Raw genomic sequence first — 27,520 nt, 5'->3', positions numbered from 1 at the left:
GTACCTAGCTCGTCCTTTTTCCCGATGCACTCTCTTTGAAATATATAAGGATCGATCAATGTTAATCGTTAATGTCTATTGTGATTTGTGAAAGGCGATCCCTTGGTTGAATAATAACTAAATCGTAGATGAAAAGGACAAAGAATTGGAGTCTTGAAGAAAAGTTTATTATTTATTTATATTTCGTAAAGATCTTCCTTGTTTCGCATAATTAAGAATTTTGGAAAGAACATCCAAACGTAAATCACCGAACGAACCTGTTGGAAGTAACGATTAGTCGATCCTGTCGAGTAACGAAGCAACGACGTCTGTCCCTGTTAAGGGAGGGTTGTCCGGAATCGAAGACAGGTCCATTGTCAAGCAGCCCCCTGTGTGGACGGGTCGGTTGAATCCTCGTTAGAAGTTTATCAAACTTCAAGCCTGTCAACGGGCAGAAGCTCGTGTGATCTTTCGCGCTCTCCTACGTCTTCGCTCTTTTAACTCTTTTCTCTTTATATTTAAATGATGTAAAAAAGAAAAGCAAGGGAAAAGTACAGACTTTTAAAGTACACAAACTTGCGTCCAAGTTGCGTTAGAAAAATATTTATTTCCATTAAAATCAGCGCTCACAAATAATAATAAAAGTAATAATAATAATATAGATATGAATGAGATGGGAAGAGGGAGGGAGATGCAACGCAAACTCGATCAAAGTTTATCGCGAGCTACGGGCTTCGGGAGGTGGATGGTGGATGGTGGGGTTAGGTTAGAAGAGGTGAACGTTTTGTTTACCGACGTTCCATCCCGATGGATTCATCGTCGAAGCGACGCAGTCAGCAGAAATGGCGTTGCAAATAAAGCGAGGGAAGCGCGAAAACGCTAAAGTTACTCCATTCTGTCCATTTTCTATTTCTTTCTTTCTGCTTCTTCCTTCCCGCCTCCTCTTTGTTTATTTCCTATTCTTTCCTTAATAAGCCTTGATTCTTCATCACTACTAATAAGTATTTAATTACATAGCCGTGTACGTATTTCTGATATCGTTCGAAAAGAAACTATCTGTAATATTTCACGATTTGTTCTCGATTGTAAATTAAATTAAGGAGAATGAATGTGAATGTCAAAGGACTTTATCGGCAAAAATATTCCAAAGGAAAAAGAAAAAAAGGAAAGAAAATAAAAGTTTCTTAACGAGAAAAAGAGAGATTTCGATATAAACGATTAAGAAAGATAATCAAAAGGAGAGCCTACCCGGAATTCTTTAAATAAAGATTAACTCGGTGCGTGACATATAGCAGTAGGATTTAATTACCACGACGTAAGCAAGATATTGGTTTCGCTACTTGAAATCCGAGTAGGTAGAATGCGCGAAATTGTGACCGCGAAGGGACATCGCAAATGGAGAAAGAAGAGGAGGAGAAGGAAATTTGTTGGCTGGAAGAATATTGTTACACAGAAGAACAGGCGATAAGCGCAAAGAGGGCTTTTCCCTTCTCTCGGTAGCGTTGGCTCAAACGAAACGCTGAATCCACGATTTTCATGCGAAATGCGAATCGTTCGGCTGAAGCGAGTCCTCGATTTTTCTTTTTCTTTTTACTTTTCCTCTCCTCTCCTCTCCTCTCCTCTCCTTGGAACAAATTCTTTCTTGTATATCTTTAATCTCTAATAATCAATCGTATTAACTTAAAATTAGCAGATAATATATCTATCGATAGGAGTTAGCTCGGCCAAGGGAAATGGTTTTGGATGTTTCGAAATAATACGACTCCGTCGACTGTCTGAAACTGTCGGATTTTTTGTCGACGTTTATTTATAATAAGAAGTATAATAATTACTTTTATGTACACACGAGAGACGATGCAACGGGAATTAAAACATTCTTAAATCGAATCGGACAAGACTCGGCCCGTGGTGGTACGGACCCGAGCGTCGTCCGTACGAGAAAACAATAATATATTTATATATGTGTGTGTATATATATATATATATATATATATATATATGTATATATATATAATATATATATATATATACTTTTTTATATGCATAATATTCTTTTCTAATTAGGATCGGTGGCGTAGCTTTGCGCGCGTAGGTAAACGTTCTCGTTAAATAGACCAGTAGGACCATTGGCACCGACTCGTTCTTATTTTCCTCATTAATTTCGTCGAATAAAACTTTTCCCTGGTTTCTCTTACCTTCTTATATCCTTCCTACGTAAAAGGATCGTCGTTCTCCTCAAAAGTCAAAGTTACGCCATCGTCTAACGCATGTTAATCACTCGACTTCTTCGTTCGTTCTATCGAATTTGTAAGTATCGATAGAGATGAAGGTCCTTCTTCCATCAGTTCATCCTCCTCTTTCTCTTCTTCTTTACTTTTCCGTTCTTCCTTCGTCGAAGAAGCCAAGTCGTGGAGAAATACCGTACAGGTATTACCGTATACCGATTAGTTTTTGTGCCATGATCACATTGAAACGATGTATGCCTCTTTTTCGGTCCTTTGCGCGGGAGATCTAATTACGCGATAATATATATTAACGATCAAAGTTTCTCTTTGTCCTATTCGACTCACGGAAGAGACAAATCGATCTAGACCATAGGTGAAATAGAGTTAAAAGAAATAGAAAGAAGTAAAAAAAGGGAGAGAGAGAGGGAGAGATAATGTCAATCTCGCGTAGGAAAACGATAATGGATATAGATAGAGGAAAGGAGAAAACTTCCGTGAATGCCCTAATTGTAGTAGTAAAATTGACGTTAGAAGAGAGCGCGAGTTCTTCGCTCGCGGATAATCTTGAAAAATACTGTCGACCGATGAGCCTCGCGCGACGATAGATAGGCTATTCTTCAGAGCTACGCGATCGTATATTACATAAACGATGTAGGATGAATTGTAGGTATATATAATATACACAGGTAAGCCCGAGCGACAGTCGTCGGCATTTCTTATAAAGTAACTTAAAAAGAAAGAAAAGAACAAAGATTCTGTGTGTTCGAATTCCTGTTGTGTACCTTAATTCTACATTTTCCTTAACTTAATTATAAGTAACCTCCCTTCTTCCTTTCCTCCTCCATTCCTCCGACGCAAAACATGCTTGACTTTATCCCTTGTATCTCTTGGCTTTCACCGAACATAATTCTATGCAGATTGTGTAGGTTCAAACGCGAACGGAGGAACGAGGAGGTGTCGTGATAAAGAAAAATGAAAGAAACCGAAAGCCATCTATCCTCGTATAAACCTTCTTTATAATCTGTATACACGCACGCATAGAGCATTTTAGCATCTAACGTTTTTCGGAATTAGGCGCGTTGTCGAGATAACGCCATCTCTCCGAGGATATCGCTCGCACCTTCCTTCCATCTTCGATCCCATTTCTCGATCCACGATCGTTCACGAGAAGCTGTAAAAAGAGAATTATCGAGAAACCACAAGTGATGAAAAAGAAAGGAAAAAAGAAGAAAAAAGTAGGCTAAAAGAAAGGAAACCAAAATTTCGGCCGGTGAACTTTTCGGATTGGTTGATTTTTTAATCGACTTTTAAGAAAATTTTTAACACCACACGACGTATCGCACATCCTCCAAACGTAAATTTCTAATGGAAGATATCCTAGCCCGTGAGAAGCGGGACGAGGGATTACAATGTTGATCCGATCCGGAAAAGCTGCTTGGCGCGAGCTTAATCTTATTTAAATGCTGACCCCGAATCGACCTCGGCCGTAATATCGTTAAAGCGCGTAACCGCGCCGTTTCTCTTTTCTCTCTTTCTTTCCCCCCTCTCCCCCGCCCCCGGCCCACCCCCTGGAAATAAGCGCATCAAATTTTAATGAAAATTGTTCCGAAATTATCCTATGAAGGATGATAAAGGGTGTCATCTGGATCGCCACAGACTAGGGAAAAATAGGGAAGAATGCAACGTTTATGGCAGCCTCGATCTCGTTACTTTTCCGACGGAGTAACCTGACCGTAGTGCTTGACCGTACTCCGAGCGGATGACGCGGCCTCAACGGCCACGATGATAAACCTGTAAAGCTCGCGGAACAACGATGTAATAATTTTTACGAAGGCGTTAAAACGTCGACCGTCGCGTCTCTTATCTCGTCGCACATCTTTCCGCGTGCCGCGCGTAAACGCTTTTAAACGCGTCCCCGGTCGGCGATGTTATCTCGCGCGCCTCGTGATACCCTGTTTAATGAATTTTTATACCGTTGATAACGCCTGACCGCAGAATTTTCCCGCAACGTCGCGTAACGTTTTACTACGCTACGAAATATCTACGAGATAGCTAATTTTTAATCGGACCATTTGCTCTTCCCAAACGGAAAGGAGAACGAAAGGTTTCTGATCGACTCACCGGCTCAAGAATTCGATATCGAGATAATCGTTCAGGTCCAGCAAGCGCCTCCTCGGCGCTGTCGATGTCATAGATAGACCTCAGGGCTCGCTGGTGCCGGTTGTTGCTGTTGCTGTTGTTGCTGCTGCTGTTGTTGATGTTGCTGCGCCTGTTGTTGCTGTTGCGATGGCGGGGGCTGCTGTTGTTGCTGAGGATGCTGTTGCTGAGCTTGCTGCGGCTGCTGTTGCTGCGTCGGCTGAGGGGCTTGTTGTTGTTGTTGTTGTTGTTGTTGTTGATGATGATTGTGATTATGACTGTGATGACTATGAGTCTGACGAGCCCTCAATATTTCACAGCGTTGCTTGTAGAGATCCCGTTCCTGTTGGGTCCGAGCCAATTCGACCTTCATTCGTTGAAGCTCATTTTGTAGATTACTATTGGTCGTCTCGAGATCGTGACGTTGCTGTAGTCGTTTGCTGCGACAGTTTTGCGCGTATCCCCGATTCTTCAAAGTCCGACGTTTTTGCTTCAAACGGACGACCTTCGCAAGAGGATCGATCGCTTATAACGTTTTCGTTCGTCCGCTTTTAGCTTATCTAAATTTCTCCCTTGCCACTCGCGCAATAATTACTCGAGAAGCCACCACCTCGAGAACCATTGACTTTCCATTACTCTATGCGGAAGGGACGAAAAAATCACGACGATCAGGTCCTTTCGCTGGTTTAAATTAAATCAATATTTGTCACAGGATTTGCTATTTGAACGAGTTTAAAACTGTTGTCCGGTTCTCAAGGTAGTCATAATCGATCGCGTTCAATAAAGTTCGACCAAGTTAAATCCCGATCGATCTTAGAAAATGTAATGGCTAGGAAGTTAAACGAATCGATCGACCCTTTTTTGTTTTTTCTGTAAAGAATTTGAAAAAGGATCGATCGAGATTCGAGGCTAATTCGGAGTCGATCGTGTGATCGTTTGAAAAAATGAGAGACCTGACTCACCTCTTCCCGCGGGCAACCATGGAGGCGTTTGTTCAATTCGCGCACGGAGAGCGACATGAGGAGCTCGTCGTTCATGAGCTCCTCCTGCGAATTGGCCGGTCCGCAGCTCGAGTAAAGTCCATTGGCAGTTCTGTGAGCAGGACTTGGACCACTGGCTCCACAAGAACTGACCGAGCAAACGCTCAACGGTCTACCCGGTTGCATGGGCATCCCTTGCATGCTATCCTCCATGCTCTGCATCACACCCCCGCCCGCGGGAAGCATCCCGCCGCCTGAACCTGGACCGCCATAGTACTCGATGTGACTGGACATTGTGATGTACCCACCTGTGGGCGATAACGAGCCTCCCTTGTCGTTAAACTCTTTTATCCGATCGCCGTTACCTGATATAACAACGTCCGTGATCTCTATCCGATTCGAATCTCTATATATTATATTAGATTAATCCCAACCCAGAGATATTTATGTCGTTTATAATGAAATCTAATTAATAAAGGGATCATTAATTTGTATGATTATCGATCCAAGGGATCATAGATATGAGATACGAGATGAGATAAGGGGAACGTTATCGGAGGACATTACCGGGATGCCTGGTATGTCTCGGCAAGTGTTGATGCTCCTGAAAGTGATGATGGCTCGCGGTAGACGAGGGCCAAGCTTCGTGATGAGGCTCCTGGCCTTGTTCCTGAGGACAGTGAGGTCTAAGATCCAACGGTTCTTGTCTGAGGGATTGGGTGAGCCAGCCCATTCCGATACCGGGTCCAACTTGCATGTCATCTTGTAATATGGATCCAGGTTGTTGGAGATGCAATAGGAGTCCGCTGCGTTCGCGAGGGTCTCGCTCGGCGCGATGCAGCTGCAACGGGGGTGGAGAGGCAGAGACCGGCGGCGTGTCCGGTGGTGTGCCTGGATGCGAAAGGGTCGTCAAATGTGGAGCACCACCGGGTGGTGCCTTTACCAGCACCCCGTGTTGCACCTGTATATGATGAGGTTGCCCGTACAACGGATGCGGCTGCTCTAACTCGTGGGCAGGTGGTGTCAATGGTGCCAGAGTCAGGCCCTGACCTCCATGTACTTGTCCTGGAATTTGCACCACGCTTCCGTTCACCATCACGTTCGGCGAACCCATTCGTACCTGAAACAATAATAAATCCGACGTCGCGAGCTGTAAACGCTTTTTGTCCAAATATATTAATATAACGAATATGTGTACGGCGTTATCACAAAGCTCGAAATAAATTTCTTTACGCTCTGCTACAACGCGTACGATAATCACTATTACCAAGGGGGAATCTCACGATCTCACTATCGGTAATAACGTTGAAAGAAAGAAAGAAAGTCATTGAAAGTTTGTGACTTTACGGACGCTGCAATCGAGCGAACTTATCATCTCTTGAACTTCACTAATGAACTTCAACTTTTATGAATGGTGCACAGAGAGATAAGGATATGCAAACGTAATACTCGGCACGCTGCAACGTCATCGATAATTCCATTTATATAATCAACTTTAAGATTCATTCTTTAACGTTTCGCGAGAAGAGAGCACGTGCGTTTGCCGGCAAATACGCGTAGTATTCCCACTTTCGTCCGTTTTAAAATATTCCCTTCTATTTTGCGGCGAACACATCATCCCCTTTCGAAATGTCCCTCGGAAGAGGTTTTAAGAGTTTTGGGAAAGGAAAATTGGGTGGGAGAGTAAAACGGAAGAGAAAGAGATCGAAGAAGAGAAAACGAGAAGCACCTCTCGCTTGACGTCGGCGGGATCGAGATGATCGAGGACAAACTCCTGGACGTATTCCCTAGCTAAATGGTCCTCGGCTTCCATCTTAACCTCGTCGACCTCCACCTCCTGCGCCTCCACCTTCTCTACCGCGTCCGTTGCAGCTGCATACGTGAGCGTCTCCTCGGTTACAACGGCTACTCCTCCGGCACCTTCTTGACAATTCGTCGCTGTTTCTAACGTCGTCGTGATCACTTTTCTTTACAATTCTCGAGTTAAAAAAAAGAAAAACAAGAAGGAAAAAAGGAAAGAGCCGCAGTAGATCCACGTGACACGGACACTTTCTAAGGATTCTTATAAAGGTTGTTCCTTCGATCTCGATCGACGAACAAAATGATTTTCGTCGTCGTCTTCGTCCTCCTCGGCACTTGACACTTTTCCTCGCACTTTGATGCCACTCGACGTTTCCTCTTTCCCGCCAAATAATAATCCTTCTCCTCAGTCTTTCAAGCAGGACTTTTGCTCGCCGAAATACACAGAGAACCGAGCGTCGTTTTCACTTCGAGAAATATTTCGATATTAAAACGCGAAACGGAGAAATGCAGAGAGAGAGAGAGAGAGAGAGAGAAAGAGAGCTGAGTGAAGACAAGAGAGAGAGAGAGAGAGAGAGAGAGAGAAAGGGAGAGAGAGAGAGAGAGCGAGAGAGAGAGAGAGAGACATTAAGAGAAAAAAAAAAGAGAGGGATGCGCACCGGCAGAGCAGAGAGATGCGTCGTCGTCGGTGTCTCCGTTATCTGAGTGGTGGCCGATACGCTCGAGCGCAGCGCGACGCGCCGAACTTGACGGGGGTGACATGACATTGGCGCGCATGTCACTTGGTGACGTCACCGTTAGGGTGGGCGTGCTCCTTGGGACCACCCCAAACGATGCACGCGAGTTGGGATTCGTTCAGTTGCCGCCATTTGCTCACGCCCCTTATCTCCGACTCCTTCCATTTCCAACCACTTCTTCTCTTCTTTACTCTTCTTTTCCCGTTTCTTCTTTATTTTCTTTGCTTCTTTGGGAACGTTCCTCTTTTCCAAAAACTCCTATATTATATACAGGGTGGCCTACCTAACTGGAACCACTTCGACGTCTCTGGAAATATTAACTTTAATCAAAAAGTCTCAGTTGCATGATGCATCATTTCAACTTTCTTGCTCTTTCAGTTCTTTTAATTTTTTAAACGGTGAATACTTTTATTCCCGTATGCTTACTTTCGAGCGAATTATTCAAATGAAAACTTTTCAACTTTTGCATGCAAAGCTTCAAATTCGGAATCGCAAATTAAGGCAAATTGTAAGGTGAGTACAAATGTGTAGTAACCTCAGTAGGTTACCCGTAACATCGTTTCGATATATCTACTTATCTTGATCGACTCGCTCGATGAAAGTCGTAATAGTCTCTCTCTCTCTCTCTCTCTCTTTCTCTCTGTCTGTCTTTTTTTGCGTTTCACGTAAGGAACGAAAGATAAAATTGGAGCGCGCGTATTCTCGCGCGAACGAGGAAAAACCTCGAGGATCACGAAGCGTTTATGAAGAGACGGTGATTCGCGAGGACAAGGGAAAAGAGGAAATCGCGACCTCGTATCTAAATAGCTTTCCGCAGACGTCCAAGGATCTTAACCTTTAGCCCTTCTTCCTACCCATTTCCGAGATGCCACGACTTTAAAATACTTCATGAATATCAAATTTTCCTTATTCGCTGTCGCACCTACCTCTCTCAAACCCTCGTTTCTCCTCCTCCTTCTCTCTCTCTCTCTCTCCCATTCTTACGAGACGATACCAAAGATCTTGGCCATTTCGTCTCTAATCCTTTAGGAGCGTCTAATCAAATCGAAGATGCATCTAAAATTATTCGCTTTACTATTCTTTCAAGGGTCGAATCTTTAAGGTCCTATCCAAGGCTTTAATCCGACGAGAAAAGAAGGTAACGAGAGATCGGAGAGAATTTTGTTAGTCTAGACGGAACGAATGTCGGCGAAGGCCGAAATAGAAGGAACAACGCCGATAGGATTGGCCATTTTGTTTGAGCGAGGAATTTGTCGACGCTGCACCTCCGACATCCTTCGACCCTCTTCTCCTCGTCCTCTTGCTCCTCTTTTCCCTCGCGTACGAGAACCGTCGCGTACGATTTCTCGACGCGGTAGCGAAATTTTCCACGATACCAAGCTCGAGATTCGACTTCAAAACCGAGAAACTCGATGCTTATTTATTTCGAATTGGGTACGATTATACTCATTAGTCAAAAAAATTCGATCGACGATCGATTTATGCGTGTTCGGTAATAAGGAAAAAAAAAAGAAATTGGCACTTGAACGACGGCGTTTCGGCTAAGGCATCGATCTCGGCTAAAATACGAATGAATTATTCGACGAAGAAATAAAAATAGACCTACCTATAACCTCTATCGATGGATAGAAATAATTTGTAGTAATCCTAACAAAGCGTAGAGATTAGGTCCTAGATTAGGTCCGTGTAGAAAATGAGTCCACAAACGAGAACGAGGAAAGGACAATCGAATCGGAAGATGCAAGCCGAATGATGTTTGCTCGATATCTACGTCGACGGGCGAGATCGATCTTCGTCAAAAGGCGAATAAGTTCGCTTGACTTCGCGATGCTATTAAATCTTTATACCGCGAGGTCAAGAGACCGATCTATCGTATCGTTCGGGAGAGAAACGTCTGCCCGTTCGCCGCACAACAAACTTTACCGCGAGATTTACGACGGCAATTGCATTCGAAAGGCAAAGAGAAGAAGGACGAAGAGAAGAAGAAGTTTCGCTCGTCGAAATCCGACGAATCGTTCTTTTTTTTTCGTCTTAACTCCAATGCCAATCTAGGTCTCGTTTATTCATCGTTTATTCAAGATTTCGTAGGACTGATCAGAAAATTACACGGGCTTATTTCACATTAGCCCCTCTAGATATCAAGGTTTGGGATGAATCGAATTAAAGCCGATACTCTCTCCCTCTCGTCAGAACGATTCGTAAAAGTTGATCCAAAAGATGACCCGATAATTGATTACTTTTTAATTTCACTCTTAGGACCGTCATTTACTTTATTTTCTTTGTACTCTTGATCATTGCTCTTTCGTCGTAAAAATTAAGTCATCCTCGTAGGCTCTAAGAAGGTTAACTTTATGGACGAGTTTCGGGATGATGTCGAGACCGAGGCTGTCCTAGGACCAAGAGAGTAAACCTGCACGAGAGAGAAACCGGAGGATGAGGAGCAGGAGAAGGAGGTGGAGAAGGAGGAGGGGAATGAGGATGAGGAGGATAGGAGAGGAGGAACGAGGGAGAGTGCTGAGCCAGCATAGCCGGCTTGCCAGGCTGCACATCGATACCAAGCAGTCAGCCAGCGAGCCAACCTACCGATGAACCCACCTATACTCACCTAACACCCACAACTCTTTCTCTCTCTCTCTCTCTCTCTCTCTCGCTCTCTCTGTTCCGAGAGACGACGCCATCGACGACGATGCGATACAAATTATTGCAGCGATATGATATAAGAGAAATTCTTCGATTTAAGAACGTTCGATATGATCTATCGTAAAATAATATATAATTTATATGTAAGAGAGAGAGAGAGAGAGAGAGTATAAATGATATTTCATGTTTATCCAATGAATAAATTATTATTTCTCTTTGTTTCGATAGCGTGTTTCGTCCGTCGAGCGAAGAATATAGCGATTACTGATGACAAGTAGAAAACTCGTGGATCGATCAGCCACGAAAATTCATAAAATAGACTGCTAGAGATTAGATGTAGTCGTCGTTGGACTAACGACAAGTTCCAGTAATATCCATTTAAATCTGCTTCCGAATCTTTCGTCATTTATTCGTGATAAAAGAGTGCTTCGTCTTGGAAGGTTTGTGCTCCTTGTCGGAAGTCGAACGTTTATACCGTTAGTCGATCGTGCATCACTTTGGTCTTCCTTCGAGACTCGAAGATGGATCGAGATAATGCCTCGGATACGATCTCGGAGGTCTATGCGCAAACTGTTGCGGGTGATCGAGTGGCCACAGCCGATATTTCGAAGGAAACGCTACACCCTCGTTCCATTCATGAACGGATGAGACGAGAAAGAGAGAAGGAGAGGACTATAAAATATAAAGAGAAAGAGAGAGATGCTGGAAGGAAGACGAAGGAAACGGAAGGGAAACACACACGCGAGCGCGCGCACACACACACACACAGGGAGAGAGAGAGAGAACATTCGAAGGATAATCCTCGAGTCATTTGTCTGGCAACCGTTGAGACGTTCATTTGTTCGTGGCGCGATGACGGATGACACAATGAAGTAGAGATCGTGCGACGGTCTTCGAGCGGTAGTCGAGAACAACCCTCTCCCTGTGACTCGCCAACCCCTAGCTCTACTTTATCTCTCTCTCGCTCGCTCGCTCTTACGAATCTGTTTGCCGTCGGTGGCTCAATTATTCTCGGATCATCGCTTTGCATCGGCTTCGCGAACAATCGAATCCTCGCTATTTGTGTCGCAGCGATTAAAAACATAACGTTCATTGACAACAGTTTGGTCCTTTTACGATTTTAAATGGGAGTTGGTTGACAGGACCTAACGATTGGTTAGAGCGAGACGAAGAGAGTTTATCTTACTCTTCTCGAGTTCGTTCGTCATCTAGAGGAGCAAATCGCCACGATCCCTAAATTCTCAACGATGAATATTAAAAGATCGCGCGAGAATATCGTTCGTGTTTTCTCAATCGTTTATTTCTCCTTAGAAAATCTCTTAGGATTAGCGTTTAATTAAACGCATTCGTCTCCAGTATAATTATGCGAACCGATTAGTCGAGCGGTTTCTTTCCTTTTTACGTACGTGGAATGAAACAACGATTGGATGATTTATCGGCATAAATCATTGATCAAATCCAACTAATCGTAGGAGGTAGATAATTATTTTTAATTCGATGGGAAAGAATCAGATCGGGGATGACGAGTAAATATAAAGAAATAATTGAGGAAGCCGACTTGGAACGGACGTAAATCACTATGCGGAAGACGCATAGAATAATACGAAACGGAAGCAAACGCATTTGGTGATTTCCGAGTCTGTCCCGGAAGTACCGTCATATTTGTCACCGGAACGTTATCAACGAGCAGCACTTTATTATTTCAGTTCGACGAGAAAAAAGGAAAGAGACCGAGGATCGGTCGGGATTTCAAGAAAGAATCGTTGCTTCCCTTTCTTTCACGCGAGCTATTCGATTTAATAGCCTCCGTTTTTTCTTTCTCTCCCCTCCCTCCCTCTCTCATCGTCTTCCTCGAAATCCGCTTTTTATGTACGTACCTCTACTTCTCTACGAACGATTCGACCATTCTCGATAGTGTTCAATGATTCGCCCGACTATGAATAAAAAGAAAGAATAGAAAAGGGAAAGAGAGCGTGGATGGGGAAATTTTCATAAATTTCCCAGCTTAAAAAATTATTCGAATGAAAATACAATGATATATTAGATCTCTAAAATATTATTCTATCGTCCGATCAGTTGCGTCAACCCATGATTTACTACTTTTTACCGAAGGAGCAAATTGGAACGATTTAACATTAAGATGTTATAGAAGAACGAAGCCGGTATATCTGTAACATTGGTTACAAACATTATGTAACAACGATCCATTATGCGCAATTAAAGCGATATTTACGCGGTAGTACTAGCATCGAATGTATTAGATTGGCATAATCAAAGTGTCGCATATCGCGACATGGCATTCGCGTTACAACGGGTTTCGGCTTATCGTCTCCTTCTTACAAAGGATACCTCTGCGTAGCGAACGGGCTCTCGCTTCTTGGTAATACTTTATTAATAATTAATGCGAGAACTCCCGGCGTACTCGCGTGCGCTAATAAAAATCACGCGTACCGATTAAAAGTGAAAAAATTGAAAGTAAAAAGGAACGAGCTTGGAAGATTTCTTAATTCGATCGTTCGCTTAATTGGTCTATACCGATAATTGAAAGAGCATCCTTTATAATTCCTAGATCAAATCTCCAAATGATGAAATCAACGTTTAATGATTGCCCGAGGAATGAGCGGCCAAGTACGCGTTACGCGAATTGATATATGTTTGTATTTCGCGTGGGAAGAAGACAAGAGAATAAAGAAGCTCCTGGTGTCAGGTCACACCTGGCATCCACGGCCGTGAGTTCCAGTGACGTCACGTCCGGCAATATGCGACATAAGCAGAAATCGTGTAATCGGACTCCGACGCCTCTTGCAGAGTCCGATTTTGTAAAAGAAGAGACACGCGTTTGGCGAATTTAAAAAATGTGCGAACTTTATCGGCTAATCTCTAGCGAGGAAAAATTTATGTTTTATAAGGGAAAGAGAAAAAGGAAAAGAAAAGGAAAACGAAAGAAAGAAAGAAAGAAAGAAAGAAAGAAAAAATGAAGCTTCTTAATTTTATTATCTTTGACACTATATCGAAGAATTCTCTGATATATTATTTCTATATAGACAAATCGATGCTAACGTTATTATACTTTATTTAAACGAAAATATTTTAATTGGCTTTCTTATTGAGCAATTTTGCAATATTCTAAGCGATACGAAATAGAGAAAAAAGAAAAAGAAAACGTTATCTTTGAAATGTTGCATTTCTCAAAGGCTATCTTATCGCGGACCTTGCAATTTTTCTAAGCTTTCGCTATTTATATACATACATAATATCGTTCCACGTGGCACATTCTTTCGACTTTCATCCCACAAGGACACGATTCTTTTTATTACTTTATTTTAGACGCAATCCTAACACCCGTTGGTCCAAGATGTTCGCAAGATAAACGATCGAGATTAAAAATTCGAGACTGAAAGCAAGGAATAAGGAGAGCGAACGCAGCGGCGAAAAGTACAAGAGAGAGGGAGAGAGAGAGAGTTGCACCGGGGTTGAGAGAACAGAGAAGAGGTAGAATCAAGACAGGGCAAAAGGGTTGAGAGCAAACATCGTTAATTTGCACGCAGAATGGATCTGGCAAAAGGTCAACATTACCGCGGTATGTATATGCTCGGTAAATACTCTGCACTGGACCATGTAATCGCGCTCGCTCTTCTTCCAGCAGCGAATTTCGCCAGGTCTCGCGCGCGGCCCTTGCCCTTTTCGGCCGCTCTTAATAGTCTAATTGGCAAATAGATCCCGCTGTTTTCCAATCGGCCATTCGTACGTATACGAACGCGATCGATATATAACCCGTAACTCGCTGCGGGTGCTTGCTTGCACGCTGCTCCTCTCTCTTCCGAGCCGTAACACTTTAACTAAACATCTGCGAATGCGATCAAATTAAATCGATCTATTATTTCATGTCGCTCGTTTCGCTATTTGCGATTTGAAACGCATATGATTCGAAAAGATAATTTTCTTCCAGCGATTGATAATTAAATTCGCGCATAGAATTTCTAAATCGTAGGACAGATAGCTGAAAAGAGACAGAGAGTCGAACGATTATCGGACAATAGTTTGTTAGTGGGGATTCACCTGGGCGTATTGTTCTCTGGAAAATGTCGATTCAGCTTTAATCCCGCGAATCGTTCCTTCTCGAATCGTGTAAATCAAACGACGCACGTGTTTGCCAATTCTTTCCAAGGCTCATACGTGTCCAGATATCTGTACGGAGGGGTGGGGGAGGGGGAGAGGCACGTGTACGTTTGTCTTCTTACATTTCAAAACCTTAACGACCACCAAAAGACCGAAATTTATATTCCACAAGAGGACAATGTAACGACGTTAAATAACTTTTATCTTATTTCCGTACAAATATACCATAAAAAGCTGTCTTTCGTTTATTCATAGAACTCTGTTAAATCTTTTTGTATAAACGATTAGACGCAATCACCACTTTTCATCATCGTTGATCGTTTCTCATAACAGGCGCGTATTATTTAATACATATTTATAATATACGATATATACAAGCAAAGTGTAACGAATGGAAAGGCTTTTAAGAAGAGAAAAAAAGAAAGAAAGAAAGAAAAAAAAGAGGCTTATCTACATATATGTATTCGTCTATTTACGAGGATAAGATAATCGATTAATTTTACACATTTACATGTTCGCTTGCTTGAGATAAATAATATCACTGGCTAAGAGAACGACGTTCTACATTTATGTAGAAAAACCACAGTGCGTATATTGTCAAATTAAATGCGAGTGCATTATGTCGATTTCCTTCCGTGACGAAACGAAAAAGCATCAGTTATCGATGATCAACCATTTGTCGGTCATTTGTTCTATCTGTTTCGTGATAATCGGATTTCTAAGGCGCATCTTCAACTCGAGCTTTCCTCCTGTTGGCTTCCTCCCCTCCATTAACTGCCACAAAGAGGACGCATTATCAAATAAAATGGTGACAATAATTAGTCTCATCCGTATGGTAAGGATTAAGAAAAAAAAAAAAAAAAAAGACTTACTGGAAATGAATCGTGTAGAACACATTGCATCTCAAGTGATTGCAATTTTACTGTCACGGTACCCAGCAAACTGTCGCTTCTGAAAAATCCTCTATAAAAATGCAAACGTATCGATTAAGTTACGACGGGAATTTACACGACGAAAGATTAAAGTCGTTTGAATAATGCAGCATAACAGTCGTAACGTTGCTACAGCTTGCTCGTAAATGCTCGTGAATGAAGGCACGTTCGGCGCAATATACGAAAGAGATGGAGAATATTTGAAAATTAACGTTTTCCGTATTTTCTTTCATCGATTAATAATAATTACTGATGACGACTTAAAATCAAGTTCACGCGAAACGAATTATTTCTAGTTATGCCAAATGACAACTGCATAAGCATCGAATTTCATCGAATCGATCGAACCTAAGCACATATTGCAAAGCACCGTAAGAAAAATTCCACGTTCAAAGCCGCTCGTACGCATTGATAAGATTGAGATAAGAGAAAAGAAAGAGGAAAAAAAAGAAATAAAAAAAAAAAGAAAAAAAAAAGAAAAAAAAAGGAAATCTATATTCCTTGAGTATGAAAAATTTCATACCTTGGATGAGTGCAACACAGGATGGGGTTCAGCGAGCATCTGTAAGCAACGTCCTAATCCATTTACTGCAATAATCTAATGTCGACTGGTAAGTAAGGAATGTTATCAACGTTCAAGATCTCGTATTTTCTAGCTAGTTGCAATAACGTTCGATAATTAATTAAGCGCATAAGTTTACATAGCTAATGAAAAAGTTCGAGAAACACGGAGGAGAGAGAGGAGCGCTCGTCGGAAAAGTGTTTCTTGATTGATGTTGATTAGGAGCTACAAATTGTAGCCTGTAAATTATTAAACATACCGATGACATAGAACGCATAGACTCTTTCTCTCTCTTCCATCTTTACGATAGACGATTCGAGCGTTTGATAAAAATCATCGACGATGAGAAAGGAATATCATTGTCGTATCTATGCCTATTAAGGAAAATGAAAAATAAAATCAAACGTAATAATAAATAATTTTGATAAACTTTACCCTTTCGCCCAAACTTGACACTTGAGAGCATGTCGTTTGAATGCCCGTTGACATTGGCGCGAGCTACGATCCAGGATTCCTGTTAAGGGAAAGACAGCTTGGTACTCGGGATTGCATGTACCTTTAACCGTCGATGTTCTGTCTGCAGGAGGATTGTCCGAGGGATAGGGAAACTCAAACATGACGTAAGTATCAGCATCTCGTGGGTAATTGATACCCCTTATTATCGAAATTTCAATATCGCTATCGTTCAAGTCGGTACAACTCCTACGACAAAATAAATCAGATAAATAAGATAATTGACGTTATTTTATTTGATAGAAAGAGAGAATAAAAAGTCTCATACTACTAACTGTACTATCGCATATGTCTTTGTCTCATAGTGATGCAACGGAGCCGGTAACGCGTCGCGTCTTCTAACCCGTAACATATCCAAGTCCCGGGTATATCCTAGGGCGAGTCGTTCCCATCTGTTATATCCTGGAACGTCTCCCAATTGTTTCGAATGATCTCTCGTAGAAAGGCACAACTGCGAGAGAAAGATTTATCGCGTTACAACGTCGATTGAATAATATACCAAGTTTGAATTCCATCAGAAATTTATAATATCGTACTTTTATTTGTTTAATCAATTGGTTCTCCAAGTTATCGTAAATTTGTTCGTCAGTTCCACCAGTCCGTTCCTCCGAACAGTCTTCGCTGAAGATCAATTGGAAATTTTCGTCCGTTTGGCCGGTCAAGCCGTTCGCACTAAGTTCCATTTTGGCAACTGGCGATAAGGGTATAGAATTCATATCGACCGGTAAACCAGCTATACTGGCTTGGATCAAGGGCTGTATTCCTTTAGCCTGTCTCAAATAATCCCGCGCCAAGTCCAAATCTCCGTCCTTCTTGGCTTTTAACGCGGCCTCTTTCAATTCGTATTGACGTTGTTGCAACATTGCCATCTGTTTATCCGCCCGCGTAGCGTGCTTTAGATTTTTATTTGCCGCTTGAAAAAGAAAAGAAAAGAAAAGAAACAGATATAAGTAACAACAATCGAACAAGGGTGAATAGGTATTTATAACCTAATGAATACCTATATTTGCTCGCGGAGGTGGCGCAATTGTCCCGGACGTTCCCTCTGAATTAGCATTCGGTTTGGATTTTTCATCTTCTTCCTTCTCCTCTGATACGGCCGATTGAATAGAAAGCGGCGAGAAACCCGGCGGAACAGGAAGTTCATCCAGAGGCACGGATTTGCCACGTGCGTGCAATTTAATCGCTTCCTCAAACTGCTTGCAAATACGGCCGTATCTTCGGACTTTCGAAGAATTTCCTTCGTTCTCGGCGATCGCTTTTGTTCGCTTATATACGTCAAGGCGCTCTTTAAGAGCACCTTCTATATTTTCTATTCCATACCGTTGTTCGGTTAATTCATCAATTTTATTCGAAGAAGGCATTTTATCTGGCTCGGCACGTTGCTGAACTTCAACGTCTTCCTTTTCAACGGAGGGTGACGCAGGAGGAGGTATGGAGGCTGAGACGGTAGGTCCGATTGGCGTAGGTGGCATATCGGACAAATCGATTGCTTCTCCGGCATTAATTGCCGCTATAACTATATCAAATTGTTTTGCAATTTTTACATATTGCATAGCCTCTTGAATGTTACCAGCTTTCTTCCATGCAAGCGCACCAATCTTATATTCCTGCTGTCGTTTATTTAACAAAGCTAATGCATCCTGATCGACCTGAACAACCGCCGGTGCCGCTTGACCAACTTCCGAATCATTATCTCGTTCAAGACTCACCAACGAGGGATTTTCCTTTGATACTTCGGGGGATGCACCATCGTCTGTAATAAATATACAAATAGAATGTGCAATGTAGATCCCTCCATCCAAGGAGGGAAATGTAAAAGAAAAGAAATTATACCCGTAGGTGGCTCTGTGAATACAGCCGAAGGAGGTAAAGGAGGTGGAATATCGGCCTCATTTATAACACCACCGGTCTGAGCATCCTTCAATAATTGTTGCAACGTTTTAATTCCCCTACCAAATCTCCTGGCCTTACCAGCTTCGTTTTGTTCCTTTGCTTTCTTCTCTGCCCTTCGATAAAGTTCTAATCTTTCCTGTAACAACTTTAACCTATCGTCTCCCATAGAACCGTCATACTCTTTAGTAGGGCTATTATCAGGATCTTTTTCATCCCGATTTATCTCTTGCTCATCATCGGCAATCATATTGAGTTCTTCCTGTTATTAAAAAAGTTCTTGCACATAATTGTGCAAATAAAACGTTTATTTATATTACGAATATAAATAAAAGGCTTGCAATTGTATGCAATTCTATAAAATATACCAGTAAATCTGGATCGTCTTCTCCGTCAGAAATATCCTCCTCCTCCTCCTCCTCCTCTCCTATACCTTTCATACTTTCAGAGACCATTGCATCCAAGCCGAAAGAATCTTTCCTGTGAACTACGTTAGAGAGTACGATTTGTTAAAGTTACTATTGGCAAAGATAAAAGGCAAAGGGACTACTATAACCCTATACCTAAAACTTACCCTTATGCTTTTGCTTGGTCGTCGTCGTATTATCGTCGCCGCTCGTTAAAGCAGCCAATTCGGCTTCCAAATCTTCGTCGTCCTCGTCCTCTCCCGTACCTCCGAGATCGTCCAAACTGTCGGGTACTTGGAATATTCCATACTTGAAATGAAATTATTATTATTAAGAGAAAGCATTGCATTGTGACGAATTTATACGTACGTACATTATCGATGAGTTTTACCTGGGCAAGATTTCCAGATCTGGACTGTCTCTTTGGCTCTTTCTTTTTACCAAACATGTCGTGATATTTATCGGAATAACGACTGTATTTGTCATGCAGGTGAAACTCGTTCAATTATCTACGTACTTTGATAATAGTGAAAAAGAAAATATTTGTTGCCTCTGTCATCAGCCCTCGCAGAGAATGATTCAGTCGATATATATTCAGATCGATATATCGTAGACTATCGATAGCTTACGATATATCGATTTAGATTGCGATATTACGTCAGCCAATGAAAAGCTCGCGCGCATCGTTCGCTTGCCGACTCGCGCTCCCTTTCGAGTTAGGTTAGGTTAGACCATGTGCGACAGGGTTAATGTGGCGACAAACATTCTCTCTTCAATTTCAGAGTCTTCCACGGAATGCAGAAATATCAGAAAAATCGCTCGAGTCCGAAACACTTGGATCCAAAATGCCTGACGTTTTCGATTTTTACGACGGAAGACGTGATAAATTTAAGCGTTATAAAGATTAGAACTCCTCTCTCGTTTAATATATTGGGCCATCCATTGAAAGGTGGTTTGTACGATCCAGCATTAGGTAATTTCCCATCTATATCCCGTGTGTGTGTGTGTGTGTGTGTGTATCTGCATATCTGCATATCTGCATATCTGCATATCGTGTATGATGCAATTATTCAATTTCAGGACCTTTGCTCGAGAGCTCAGACCCTTGTGCAACATGCGGCTCCACGGTATTCAAGTGCCCTGGCCATTTTGGCCATATAGAATTACCCATGCCAGTTGTCAATCCATTATTTCACAAAGCATTGTCCATGCTGATAAAGTTATCCTGCCTAAACTGTTTCACACTACAAATTCCAACACATATAAAGATGTTATTGTGCGGAAAACTAAAGATCCTAGAAATGGGATTACTGAGCGACATAGACGGTTTGGAAGATGAAATAACGTCCGCCAAAACAAAATCCCAAGATATACACGAATCTGATCTGGTATATATTAAAGACATAATAGAAACATATATAAGGAATCTTGTCAACAAAGCAAGACATTTGCCTAGCAGTCGTACCAATGGAATTCACTTAAATACAAAAAATGTCAATGCCCAATGGCATTTGTACGTGGATAGCGTCCTAAAGCAATATAACGCCGGAAAAATATGTATAAATTGTCAGGAAGCTATACCAAAGATTACTATTTTAAGGAATAAGATTATGACGACTAAAGTCAATGATGCCAATTTTGCTACGACTAATATAAAGTCGCACAAGGTAGTAAATAAATTGGAAACAATAATCGTAATGCCGGACCAATCGAAGGAATATTTGCGAAAGTTGTGGGTAAATGAGAAAGAATTTCTTAAAGTTATCATTCCTTGCTTGAATAACGTAAATACCGAGTACGCGACCGACGTATTCTTTTTCGACGTAGTGCCCGTTTTGCCGCCCATAGTAAGGCCCATAAATTTTCTTCACGGGCAAATGATCGAACATCCACAGAGTCAAGTTTACAAAAGTATCATACAAGATTGTTTAATTCTTAGGAACATCATACAGTCTATACAGGACGGTAACACGAGTCGGCTACCGGAGGAAGGAAGGATGGTTTTTGAACAAATAAAGGGAGGTACGCCCGTAGAAAAGCTCCACAATGCTTGGCAGACGTTACAAACCGATATAGATCACTTAATGGATAGAGAATTGAATAAGACCCCGGATTCTGCGAATTGTCACGGTTTGAAGCAGGTCATTGAAAAAAAGGAAGGGATCATAAGGATGCACATGATGGGTAAAAGGGTGAATTATGCGGCACGTTCGGTCATTACGCCCGATCCAAATTTGGACATCGACGAGATTGGCATCCCCGAGACCTTCGCGCTGAAATTGACCTACCCTATACCGGTAACACCCTGGAATCTACTCGAGTTACGGCAATTGGTATTGAACGGTCCAAATATTCATCCAGGAGCAGTTATAATAGAAAACGAAGATGGTTCTGTGCAACGTCTCAATCCGTACGACATAACCAAGAGGGAAGCCATAGCGAAACGTTTATTGCCGAGCAGTGACAAGGCCAATCGTTTCTTTAACGGCATTAAAATTGTCCATAGGCACTTGCAAAACGGCGATATGCTTTTGGTAAATCGTCAACCGACGTTGCACAAGCCTAGCATAATGGCGCACAAGGCGCGCATATTGAAAGGCGAGAAAACATTGCGCCTTCATTACGCCAATTGTAAGGCCTACAATGCGGACTTCGATGGCGACGAGTGTAACGTTCACTTTCCGCAAAATGAATTGGCAAGAAGCGAGGGATATTTAATTGCTAACGTATCGAATCAATATCTCGTACCAAAGGACGGTACCCCATTGAGCGGACTCATACAAGATCATGTAATATCCGGTGTACGTTTGACAATGCGAGGTAAATTCTTTTGTCGTACCGATTACATGCAATTGCTCTATTGCGCCTTGGTAGGGCACAAAGGCGATTTGAAATTATTACCGCCTACGATATTGAAGCCTTTCCCATTATGGTCGGGCAAGCAAATAATATCGAGCATACTTATTAATATTACACCCCCGAATACCGCGCTTATTAATTTAAAGTCAAGGGCAAAGATTAGCGTTAAACAATGGCAAAGACGGGCGTCACGACGGTGGAAGTGCGGCGGTAAGGAATTCAAATATCCCGAAGAAATGTCGGAGGCAGAGGTAATCGTAAGAAACGGCGAGCTCCTTTGCGGCGTACTCGATAAGACCCATTACGGCGCAACTCCTTACGGTCTGGTACATTGCGTTTATGAATTGTACGGAGGTCCGTGCTCTAGCAAATTGTTAAGCGCTCTTGGCAAACTCTTTCAGGCATTTTTACAAAGGGACGGATTTACTCTCGGCATCGAGGATATTTTAATAGTTCCGAGAGCGGACGTCAAACGCAAAGAGATCATTTCGGAATGTAGAAAATTGGGAGAGGATGTGCAAAGGGCCATATTGGACATGCCTGACGATACGCCGACGGATGTGATATTGTCTAGGGCGGAAGAGTCGTATAGAACGGAACCGAAATTTCGTGCGCAGGTTGACAGGAAGTACAAAAATGTATTGGACGTTTACACGAACGATATTAACAGGACTTGCTTGCCGGCGGGTCTTTTGAAAAAGTTCCCCCACAATAATTTACAATTGATGGTACTATCGGGTGCCAAAGGGTCTATGGTGAATACTATGCAAATTTCCTGTTTGCTCGGTCAAATAGAATTGGAAGGTAAAAGACCGCCGTTAATGATAAGCGGCAAAAGTTTACCGAGTTTTTCCCCGTATGATCCGTCCCCTAGGGCCGGAGGATTCGTAGATGGACGTTTCATGACCGGAATAAAACCTCAAGAATTCTTTTTCCATTGCATGGCCGGTAGGGAGGGCTTGATCGATACCGCGGTAAAGACAAGTAGATCTGGTTACCTCCAAAGGTGTCTTATAAAGCATTTAGAGGGTTTGGTTGTTGATTACGATTCGACGGTAAGAGATTCCGACGGTAGCTTAATACAAATTTATTACGGCGAGGATGGCCTCGATGTGACAGCTTCGACGTTCCTGAAGAAGGACCATATGGATTTCTTGGTGGATAATAAAAATGTCATCGTCGATCCGAATCTGGTGACGTATTTGAAGGAGGAGACAAATTATCAATCCACTTTGAGATCGATAAGGAAAATAAAGAAATGGACGAAGAAAAATGACGGTGGGACGTTGAGTAAAGTAAGGAGAAACGAATTTTCGATATTTACCGCAGACAATTATAATCCTGCAAGTTCGAAATTCAAACGTATCGACGAGAACAGCGGAAGAAGTAAAGGGACGCTATCGCTGATAAGGAAATGGATAAGAATGGACGAGGAGACGAAAAAGTCATATAAAAAGCAATGCATCAGATGTCCAGATCCTTTGACGTCGAAATTAAGGCAGGACATAGAGTTTGGCGTACTTTCCGAAAGATTGGAGATGCTGATGGACGACTACGTAACGTCGGACAACAAGTCGTTTGATATGAGTTTTGCAACGGCTATGGATAAGGCCGAATTGAGAGATCTTTTGTCAATGAAGGTAATGAAATCGATATGCCCGCCGGGCGAACCCGTTGGTTTGTTAGCGGCACAATCGATAGGAGAGCCATCGACGCAAATGACGCTCAATACGTTCCACCACGCGGGTCGCGGCGAAATGAACGTTACCTTGGGTATTCCAAGATTACGCGAGATATTGATGATGGCCTCGAGAACCATAAAGACCCCGACGATGGAGATACCTTTTAAGAAGGATTTGCAAAATCTTACCAAACGATCGAATAAATTGCGACAAAAATTGACAAAGTGCATTATGACTGACGTTTTGAAGGATATTAGAATCGACAAGGAGATGGAACATTTTCCTCATCGACGTTTGCTTCACACCTTGCATATTCAATTTTTACCTCACAAATGTTACAAAAGTGAATTTTCCGTGAGCCCACAGGGTATAATAGAAAAGACCGAACAAATCTTTTTCAAAGCATTGTTCAAGGAAATAAAAAAGATTGCCAAGGTAACTGGCACCTTGATACACGTCGAAGATGAGAAGAAACGAGGGAACAACGAAGATAAAGAATTGGACGAAGAGGAGATGGATGACGAACCGAAGAAGCCGTCCAAATTGACGAACGTTAGAAGAGATTTGGGAGAGCAACACGAGTCGTCCGACGAGGAGGAAGCCGCGGAAGATGCTGATGCGACGTTGACTCGGACGATATCGCGTCATCAAGAAAATCAGGAGTACGAGGGCGATACCGAGGACGAGGTGGAGGATGGAAATGAAAAGGACGATGACGATGATATCAAAGAGATGATGCCGCCTCGTGAATCGAGCAACAACGACGTGGAAGAGAGGGATGACGATGACGATTGGTCTTTAGGAAGGGGCTATGATGCGAACGACAAACACAAGAAATGTAATAATGATATAGTCAATGCTTATACGTATGCACTGGAATACGAATGTGACCAAGCAAAATCGTTGTGGTGCAGATTAAAATTCTGGGTTGGTAAATTATTATTATATTATAGGTGACGTCGAATAAGATCTCTCTCTCTCTCTCTATATATATATGTGTGTGTGTGTGTGTGTGTGTGTGTGTGTGTGTGTGTGTGTGTGTGTGTGTGTGTACGTGTATTGCTTCGCAGTTGCCGCTTAAGATGACCAAGATAGACTTGCCAACGATTATTAGAAATGTTGCTGGCAAAGTGATCCTCTGGGAGACTCCTGACATAAGAAGAGCTTTTACGATCGAAAGTTCTGACGGAGAAACTATTCTTAAAACCGACGGAATAAATATAATAGTGAGTTCACTCTCCTGTTATATTCTACTTGTATATATTTATATAATAATATTAAATGCGATTATTGGTTGTTCCTTCAGGAAATGTTCAAATACAACGAGATTTTGGACCTCCCTAGATTATATTCCAACGATATCTATGGTATTTCTCAAACTTATGGTATCGAAGCTGCCAACAAAGTAATAATAAGAGAGGTCAAAGACGTATTCAAAATGTATGGAATAACGGTGGACTCTAGGCATCTCTCTCTAATTGCCGATTACATGACATTCGATGGTACATTTCAGCCTCTCAGTCGTAAAGGCATGAACGATTCTGCCTCGCCTTTGCAACAAATGAGCTTCGAAAGTTCTCTCAATTTTTTGCGCAATGCCATATTACAAAGTAAGAAATCTTTTGGACGCATTTTTTCTTCTTTTAAGAAAAATTGTCAAATAATTATATATCTCGTTGTTTTATTTGTAGGAAAGCAGGACGATTTAAAGTCACCATCCGGTCGATTGATGCTAGGTCAACCATGTAGATCGGGTACAGGTGCATGCTCTTTATTAACGAAAATACTTTAGCAAAAGTACATATCCGATTATTAATTGATTACTTAAGAAAATCTTTTTTATTATTTATCATCGGCATATATCGATATAATGTCCAGAGATTAATTTTAATAATATCATTTACTGGAACGTATCGTATAGTTCTTTTTTTTTTATTTATTTATCAAAGAATGCATTAAAAGTTTAACGGCGAATCTTATCGAAGAGAAGCCGCAACATTCGTCGCAAATGGCGCAAAAATAACGGCGTATTAGCCCAATCCGCTAATAATATATATATATATATATATGTATATATATATATATATATTGTACAAAGGAATATAAATATTGTATACTTTTTATTCTTCGACGTTACAAGCAAATTATAACTTTCTTCGATGTTCGTGAAGGATATATAAAAACCATGTGCTCAAGTCCGTACGTATTGTAAGCCGAGTACACTTTATTTCGCAAAACAGATTGTACAAACGGTAGAAATTATGACGTATTACGATAAAAATTTTTAAAAAAAAAATTATGCCATTGGAGGCATTGCGTTAAAGGAATACTGTTAATAAAAAATTATGATAAACCATTAGTGTAACTCGTGCGTGGATATCGTTGCTATGCAATAGCAATTATTTTGCTTAAAAGTACAACGCATTTAAAGATTTATCATTTTCGTCTATTTGTGAATTTGGATCGTGCTTAACAACAATTCGTAATTAGCACCGGAGAATGTTTCCAACTAAAACAAAGAATATTTCATTTAATACTCAACATTAACACCTCTCATATAATAGGAGCAAGAGGTGTGTTCATCCATCGATCGTGCTTATAATGTGTGACCTTATACGTACCACTTTGCCTTCTTTGATGAAAACGAAAGTAGGCATGTTAGTTATTTTGTATTTGTTCACAATCTCTTCGCATTCTTCTACGTTGACTTTAAGGAAAATAACATCCTCTCTTTCCTAAAGGGAATAAGATAAAAGGAACTTCGATAAAAACTTCCTCGAAAGATAGGAAATGAATTATTAATAAAATGAACGCCAAGTTGTACCTTGGCTAGCTCTTCGATCTTTGGTCCGATAGCTTTGCAAGGGCCGCACCATATCGCATAAAAGTCAATTACGACCAAGGTCGAGCCAGCCTTTTCAAGTTTCCTCTCCAAATCTGCCTGCAAGTATATAGTTGTGCTTTACGATATGCTTTAACCAATAGTATTAGGTCTAATAGTGTGGAACGGGAAGGAATAAGTACATCGTGAAACCGTTAAATTTTGTGTAAACGAGTAAATGTAGACAGAGCTATAAAGGATATATAACGAATAAGATAGACCGATTATGATACGTTATCAGGCAGCACTCACTCGATAATGACTTAATATCTTAAATTCTAGCAATACACGTGTCAAGAGGAGGCTCACTTTACGGATGACGTCGCGATGATAATTCGCTTCCACTCTCGATCGATGAAATAACCTCAATAAATACACTTGTGATCGATTTATAATCGATCAGCGCGAGTACCGCGATAGATATCGAACGGCAATCGAGTGAGAATAAATAATTAGTTGAAAGATATGGTAAAGTATTATTTTACTAGTCATCGCAGGGGTACAATCGTTCTCAAAAATAACACGTTGTAAGCTCGTGGGACGATAATAATTGAAATGCATGGAGCCAATTGGCGCTACACGTATAGCTGGTAAATATATAGGAGCGACATGTTTCTCCTCTCTCTCTCTCTCGCTTTCGTTCTGGAGATCGATCGGTCGAAGGCCATTTACTGCCACGTAAAGGCATGATATAATCGTGCCGAACTGTGTCACCCATCGCCAATGATGCGTATCCGCTTCTGCCGCATTTCTCAAGGTTATCTCTTAAGTATTACACTTAATTATAAAGCCCAGTTAGAACGTTCCTTCGATCAATCGATCGCGTTGGATCGTTCCTAAAGAAAAAATATCTTTCGATCGAAATACGTGAAAATAACTTACAGAGTCCTGAACGTGTTCGACCATTTTGCTCCTTCTTCGAGAGTAGTACCCACCGTTCGGTGTTATATCGCAACTGGATTAAGTAAAATAACGTTCGAAGCAGCTAACTTCTCGCCACCGACTGACCGCGCGCTCTAATCGAACGCGAAGCCTCGCGCTCTCCCTCTTTCTCTCGCACGCACACACACACACACACACACAACAGAGAGAGATATACGTGCACGTAAATCTTTCCTCTTCCTTCCTCCTTTCCCCGTGCGCTCGAATCACAAGGAAGAGAACGTTATTGGTAA

General features: G+C 41.6%; 4 protein-coding genes across 17 annotated transcripts; 1 reads left to right on the top strand and 3 right to left on the bottom strand.

Moving 5' to 3' along the window:
• Nucleotides 1-1,751: 1,751 nt before the first annotated feature.
• Nucleotides 1,752-14,696, bottom strand: LOC124428490 (ras-interacting protein RIP3-like). Of its 8 annotated transcripts, none has more exons than XM_046972599.1 (5): nt 9,464-14,696; nt 5,888-6,440; nt 5,294-5,685; nt 4,326-4,845; nt 1,752-3,375 (listed from the first exon to the last, which is right to left on the bottom strand). In XM_046972599.1, the coding sequence occupies exons 2-4, from the start codon at nt 6,432-6,434 to the stop codon at nt 4,393-4,395; spliced, it is 1,392 nt and encodes a 463-aa protein (XP_046828555.1). In that variant the 5' UTR covers nt 6,435-6,440; nt 9,464-14,696; the 3' UTR covers nt 1,752-3,375; nt 4,326-4,392. The 8 variants fall into 8 exon arrangements, with proteins under 8 accessions (XP_046828555.1, XP_046828548.1, XP_046828549.1 ...); XM_046972592.1 differs by lacking the exon at nt 9,464-14,696 and adding an exon at nt 7,780-9,449; XM_046972593.1 differs by lacking the exon at nt 9,464-14,696 and adding an exon at nt 7,780-9,447 and having other exon boundaries at nt 5,303-5,685.
• Nucleotides 14,697-14,838: 142 nt separating this feature from the next.
• LOC124428488 (coiled-coil and C2 domain-containing protein 1-like) lies at nt 14,839-19,516 on the bottom strand. 6 transcript variants are annotated; one of them, XM_046972579.1, is made up of 11 exons: nt 19,297-19,516; nt 19,091-19,232; nt 18,885-19,003; nt 18,460-18,778; nt 17,624-18,379; nt 17,160-17,536; nt 16,899-17,074; nt 16,546-16,812; nt 16,072-16,110; nt 15,489-15,579; nt 14,839-15,390 (listed from the first exon to the last, which is right to left on the bottom strand). In XM_046972579.1, the coding sequence occupies exons 1-11, from the start codon at nt 19,369-19,371 to the stop codon at nt 15,271-15,273; spliced, it is 2,481 nt and encodes an 826-aa protein (XP_046828535.1). In that variant the 5' UTR covers nt 19,372-19,516; the 3' UTR covers nt 14,839-15,270. The 6 variants fall into 6 exon arrangements, with proteins under 6 accessions (XP_046828535.1, XP_046828536.1, XP_046828538.1 ...); XM_046972580.1 differs by having other exon boundaries at nt 15,063-15,390; nt 19,315-19,516; XM_046972582.1 differs by having other exon boundaries at nt 15,063-15,390; nt 19,293-19,499.
• A 133-nt stretch (nt 19,517-19,649) lies between these two features.
• LOC124428487 (DNA-directed RNA polymerase I subunit RPA1) lies at nt 19,650-25,817 on the top strand. 2 transcript variants are annotated; one of them, XM_046972577.1, is made up of 5 exons: nt 19,650-19,896; nt 20,004-24,391; nt 24,547-24,690; nt 24,771-25,074; nt 25,156-25,817. In XM_046972577.1, exons 1-5 carry the CDS (start codon nt 19,719-19,721, stop codon nt 25,254-25,256), a joined length of 5,115 nt encoding a protein of 1,704 aa, XP_046828533.1. In that variant the 5' UTR covers nt 19,650-19,718; the 3' UTR covers nt 25,257-25,817. The 2 variants fall into 2 exon arrangements, with proteins under 2 accessions (XP_046828533.1, XP_046828532.1); XM_046972576.1 differs by having other exon boundaries at nt 24,535-24,690.
• LOC124428492 (thioredoxin-2-like) lies at nt 25,669-27,394 on the bottom strand. The gene is made up of 4 exons (XM_046972603.1): nt 27,228-27,394; nt 26,289-26,405; nt 26,086-26,199; nt 25,669-25,973 (listed from the first exon to the last, which is right to left on the bottom strand). Exons 1-4 carry the CDS (start codon nt 27,249-27,251, stop codon nt 25,911-25,913), a joined length of 318 nt encoding a protein of 105 aa, XP_046828559.1. The 5' UTR covers nt 27,252-27,394; the 3' UTR covers nt 25,669-25,910.
• Nucleotides 27,395-27,520: the final 126 nt, after the last annotated feature.

This window comes from Vespa crabro, chromosome 12, assembly GCF_910589235.1.
Source record: "Vespa crabro chromosome 12, iyVesCrab1.2, whole genome shotgun sequence".
Classification (NCBI taxonomy): Eukaryota; Metazoa; Arthropoda; class Insecta; order Hymenoptera; family Vespidae; genus Vespa; species Vespa crabro.
The sequence above is the reverse complement of the archived record's forward strand: the minus strand, read 5'-3'. Positions and strand labels throughout refer to the sequence as shown.

Bases quoted from the DNA above. Each gene is read 5' to 3' on its own strand.
- LOC124428490 (XM_046972592.1), bottom strand. From the start codon at position 7,887: ATGTCATGTCACCCCCGTCAAGTTCGGCGCGTCGCGCTGCGCTCGAGC. The intron at 5,686-5,887 runs GTAATGTCCTCC...TTGTTATATCAG, and splicing joins GAGACATACCAGGCATCCCG to GTAACGGCGATCGGATAAAA. The intron at 4,846-5,293 runs GTCTCTCATTTT...CCTCTTGCGAAG, and splicing joins CGCGGGAAGAGGTGAGTCAG to GTCGTCCGTTTGAAGCAAAA.
- LOC124428488 (XM_046972579.1), bottom strand. From the start codon at position 19,371: ATGTTTGGTAAAAAGAAAGAGCCAAAGAGACAGTCCAGATCTGGAAAT. The intron at 16,111-16,545 runs GTAAAGTTTATC...CGTTGCTTACAG, and splicing joins TGTCAAGTTTGGGCGAAAGG to ATGCTCGCTGAACCCCATCC. The intron at 15,391-15,488 runs GTAAGTCTTTTT...TCTTTGTGGCAG, and splicing joins TTCTACACGATTCATTTCCA to TTAATGGAGGGGAGGAAGCC.
- LOC124428487 (XM_046972576.1), top strand. From the start codon at position 19,719: ATGCAGAAATATCAGAAAAATCGCTCGAGTCCGAAACACTTGGATCCA. The intron at 24,392-24,534 runs GTTGGTAAATTA...ATTGCTTCGCAG, and splicing joins GGTGCAGATTAAAATTCTGG to TTGCCGCTTAAGATGACCAA. The intron at 25,075-25,155 runs GTAAGAAATCTT...TTTTATTTGTAG, and splicing joins GCGCAATGCCATATTACAAA to GAAAGCAGGACGATTTAAAG.
- LOC124428492 (XM_046972603.1), bottom strand. From the start codon at position 27,251: ATGGTCGAACACGTTCAGGACTCT. The intron at 26,406-27,227 runs GTAAGTTATTTT...ATATACTTGCAG, and splicing joins TCGAACACGTTCAGGACTCT to GCAGATTTGGAGAGGAAACT. The intron at 25,974-26,085 runs GTACGTATAAGG...TCTTTGTTTTAG, and splicing joins TCATCAAAGAAGGCAAAGTG to TTGGAAACATTCTCCGGTGC.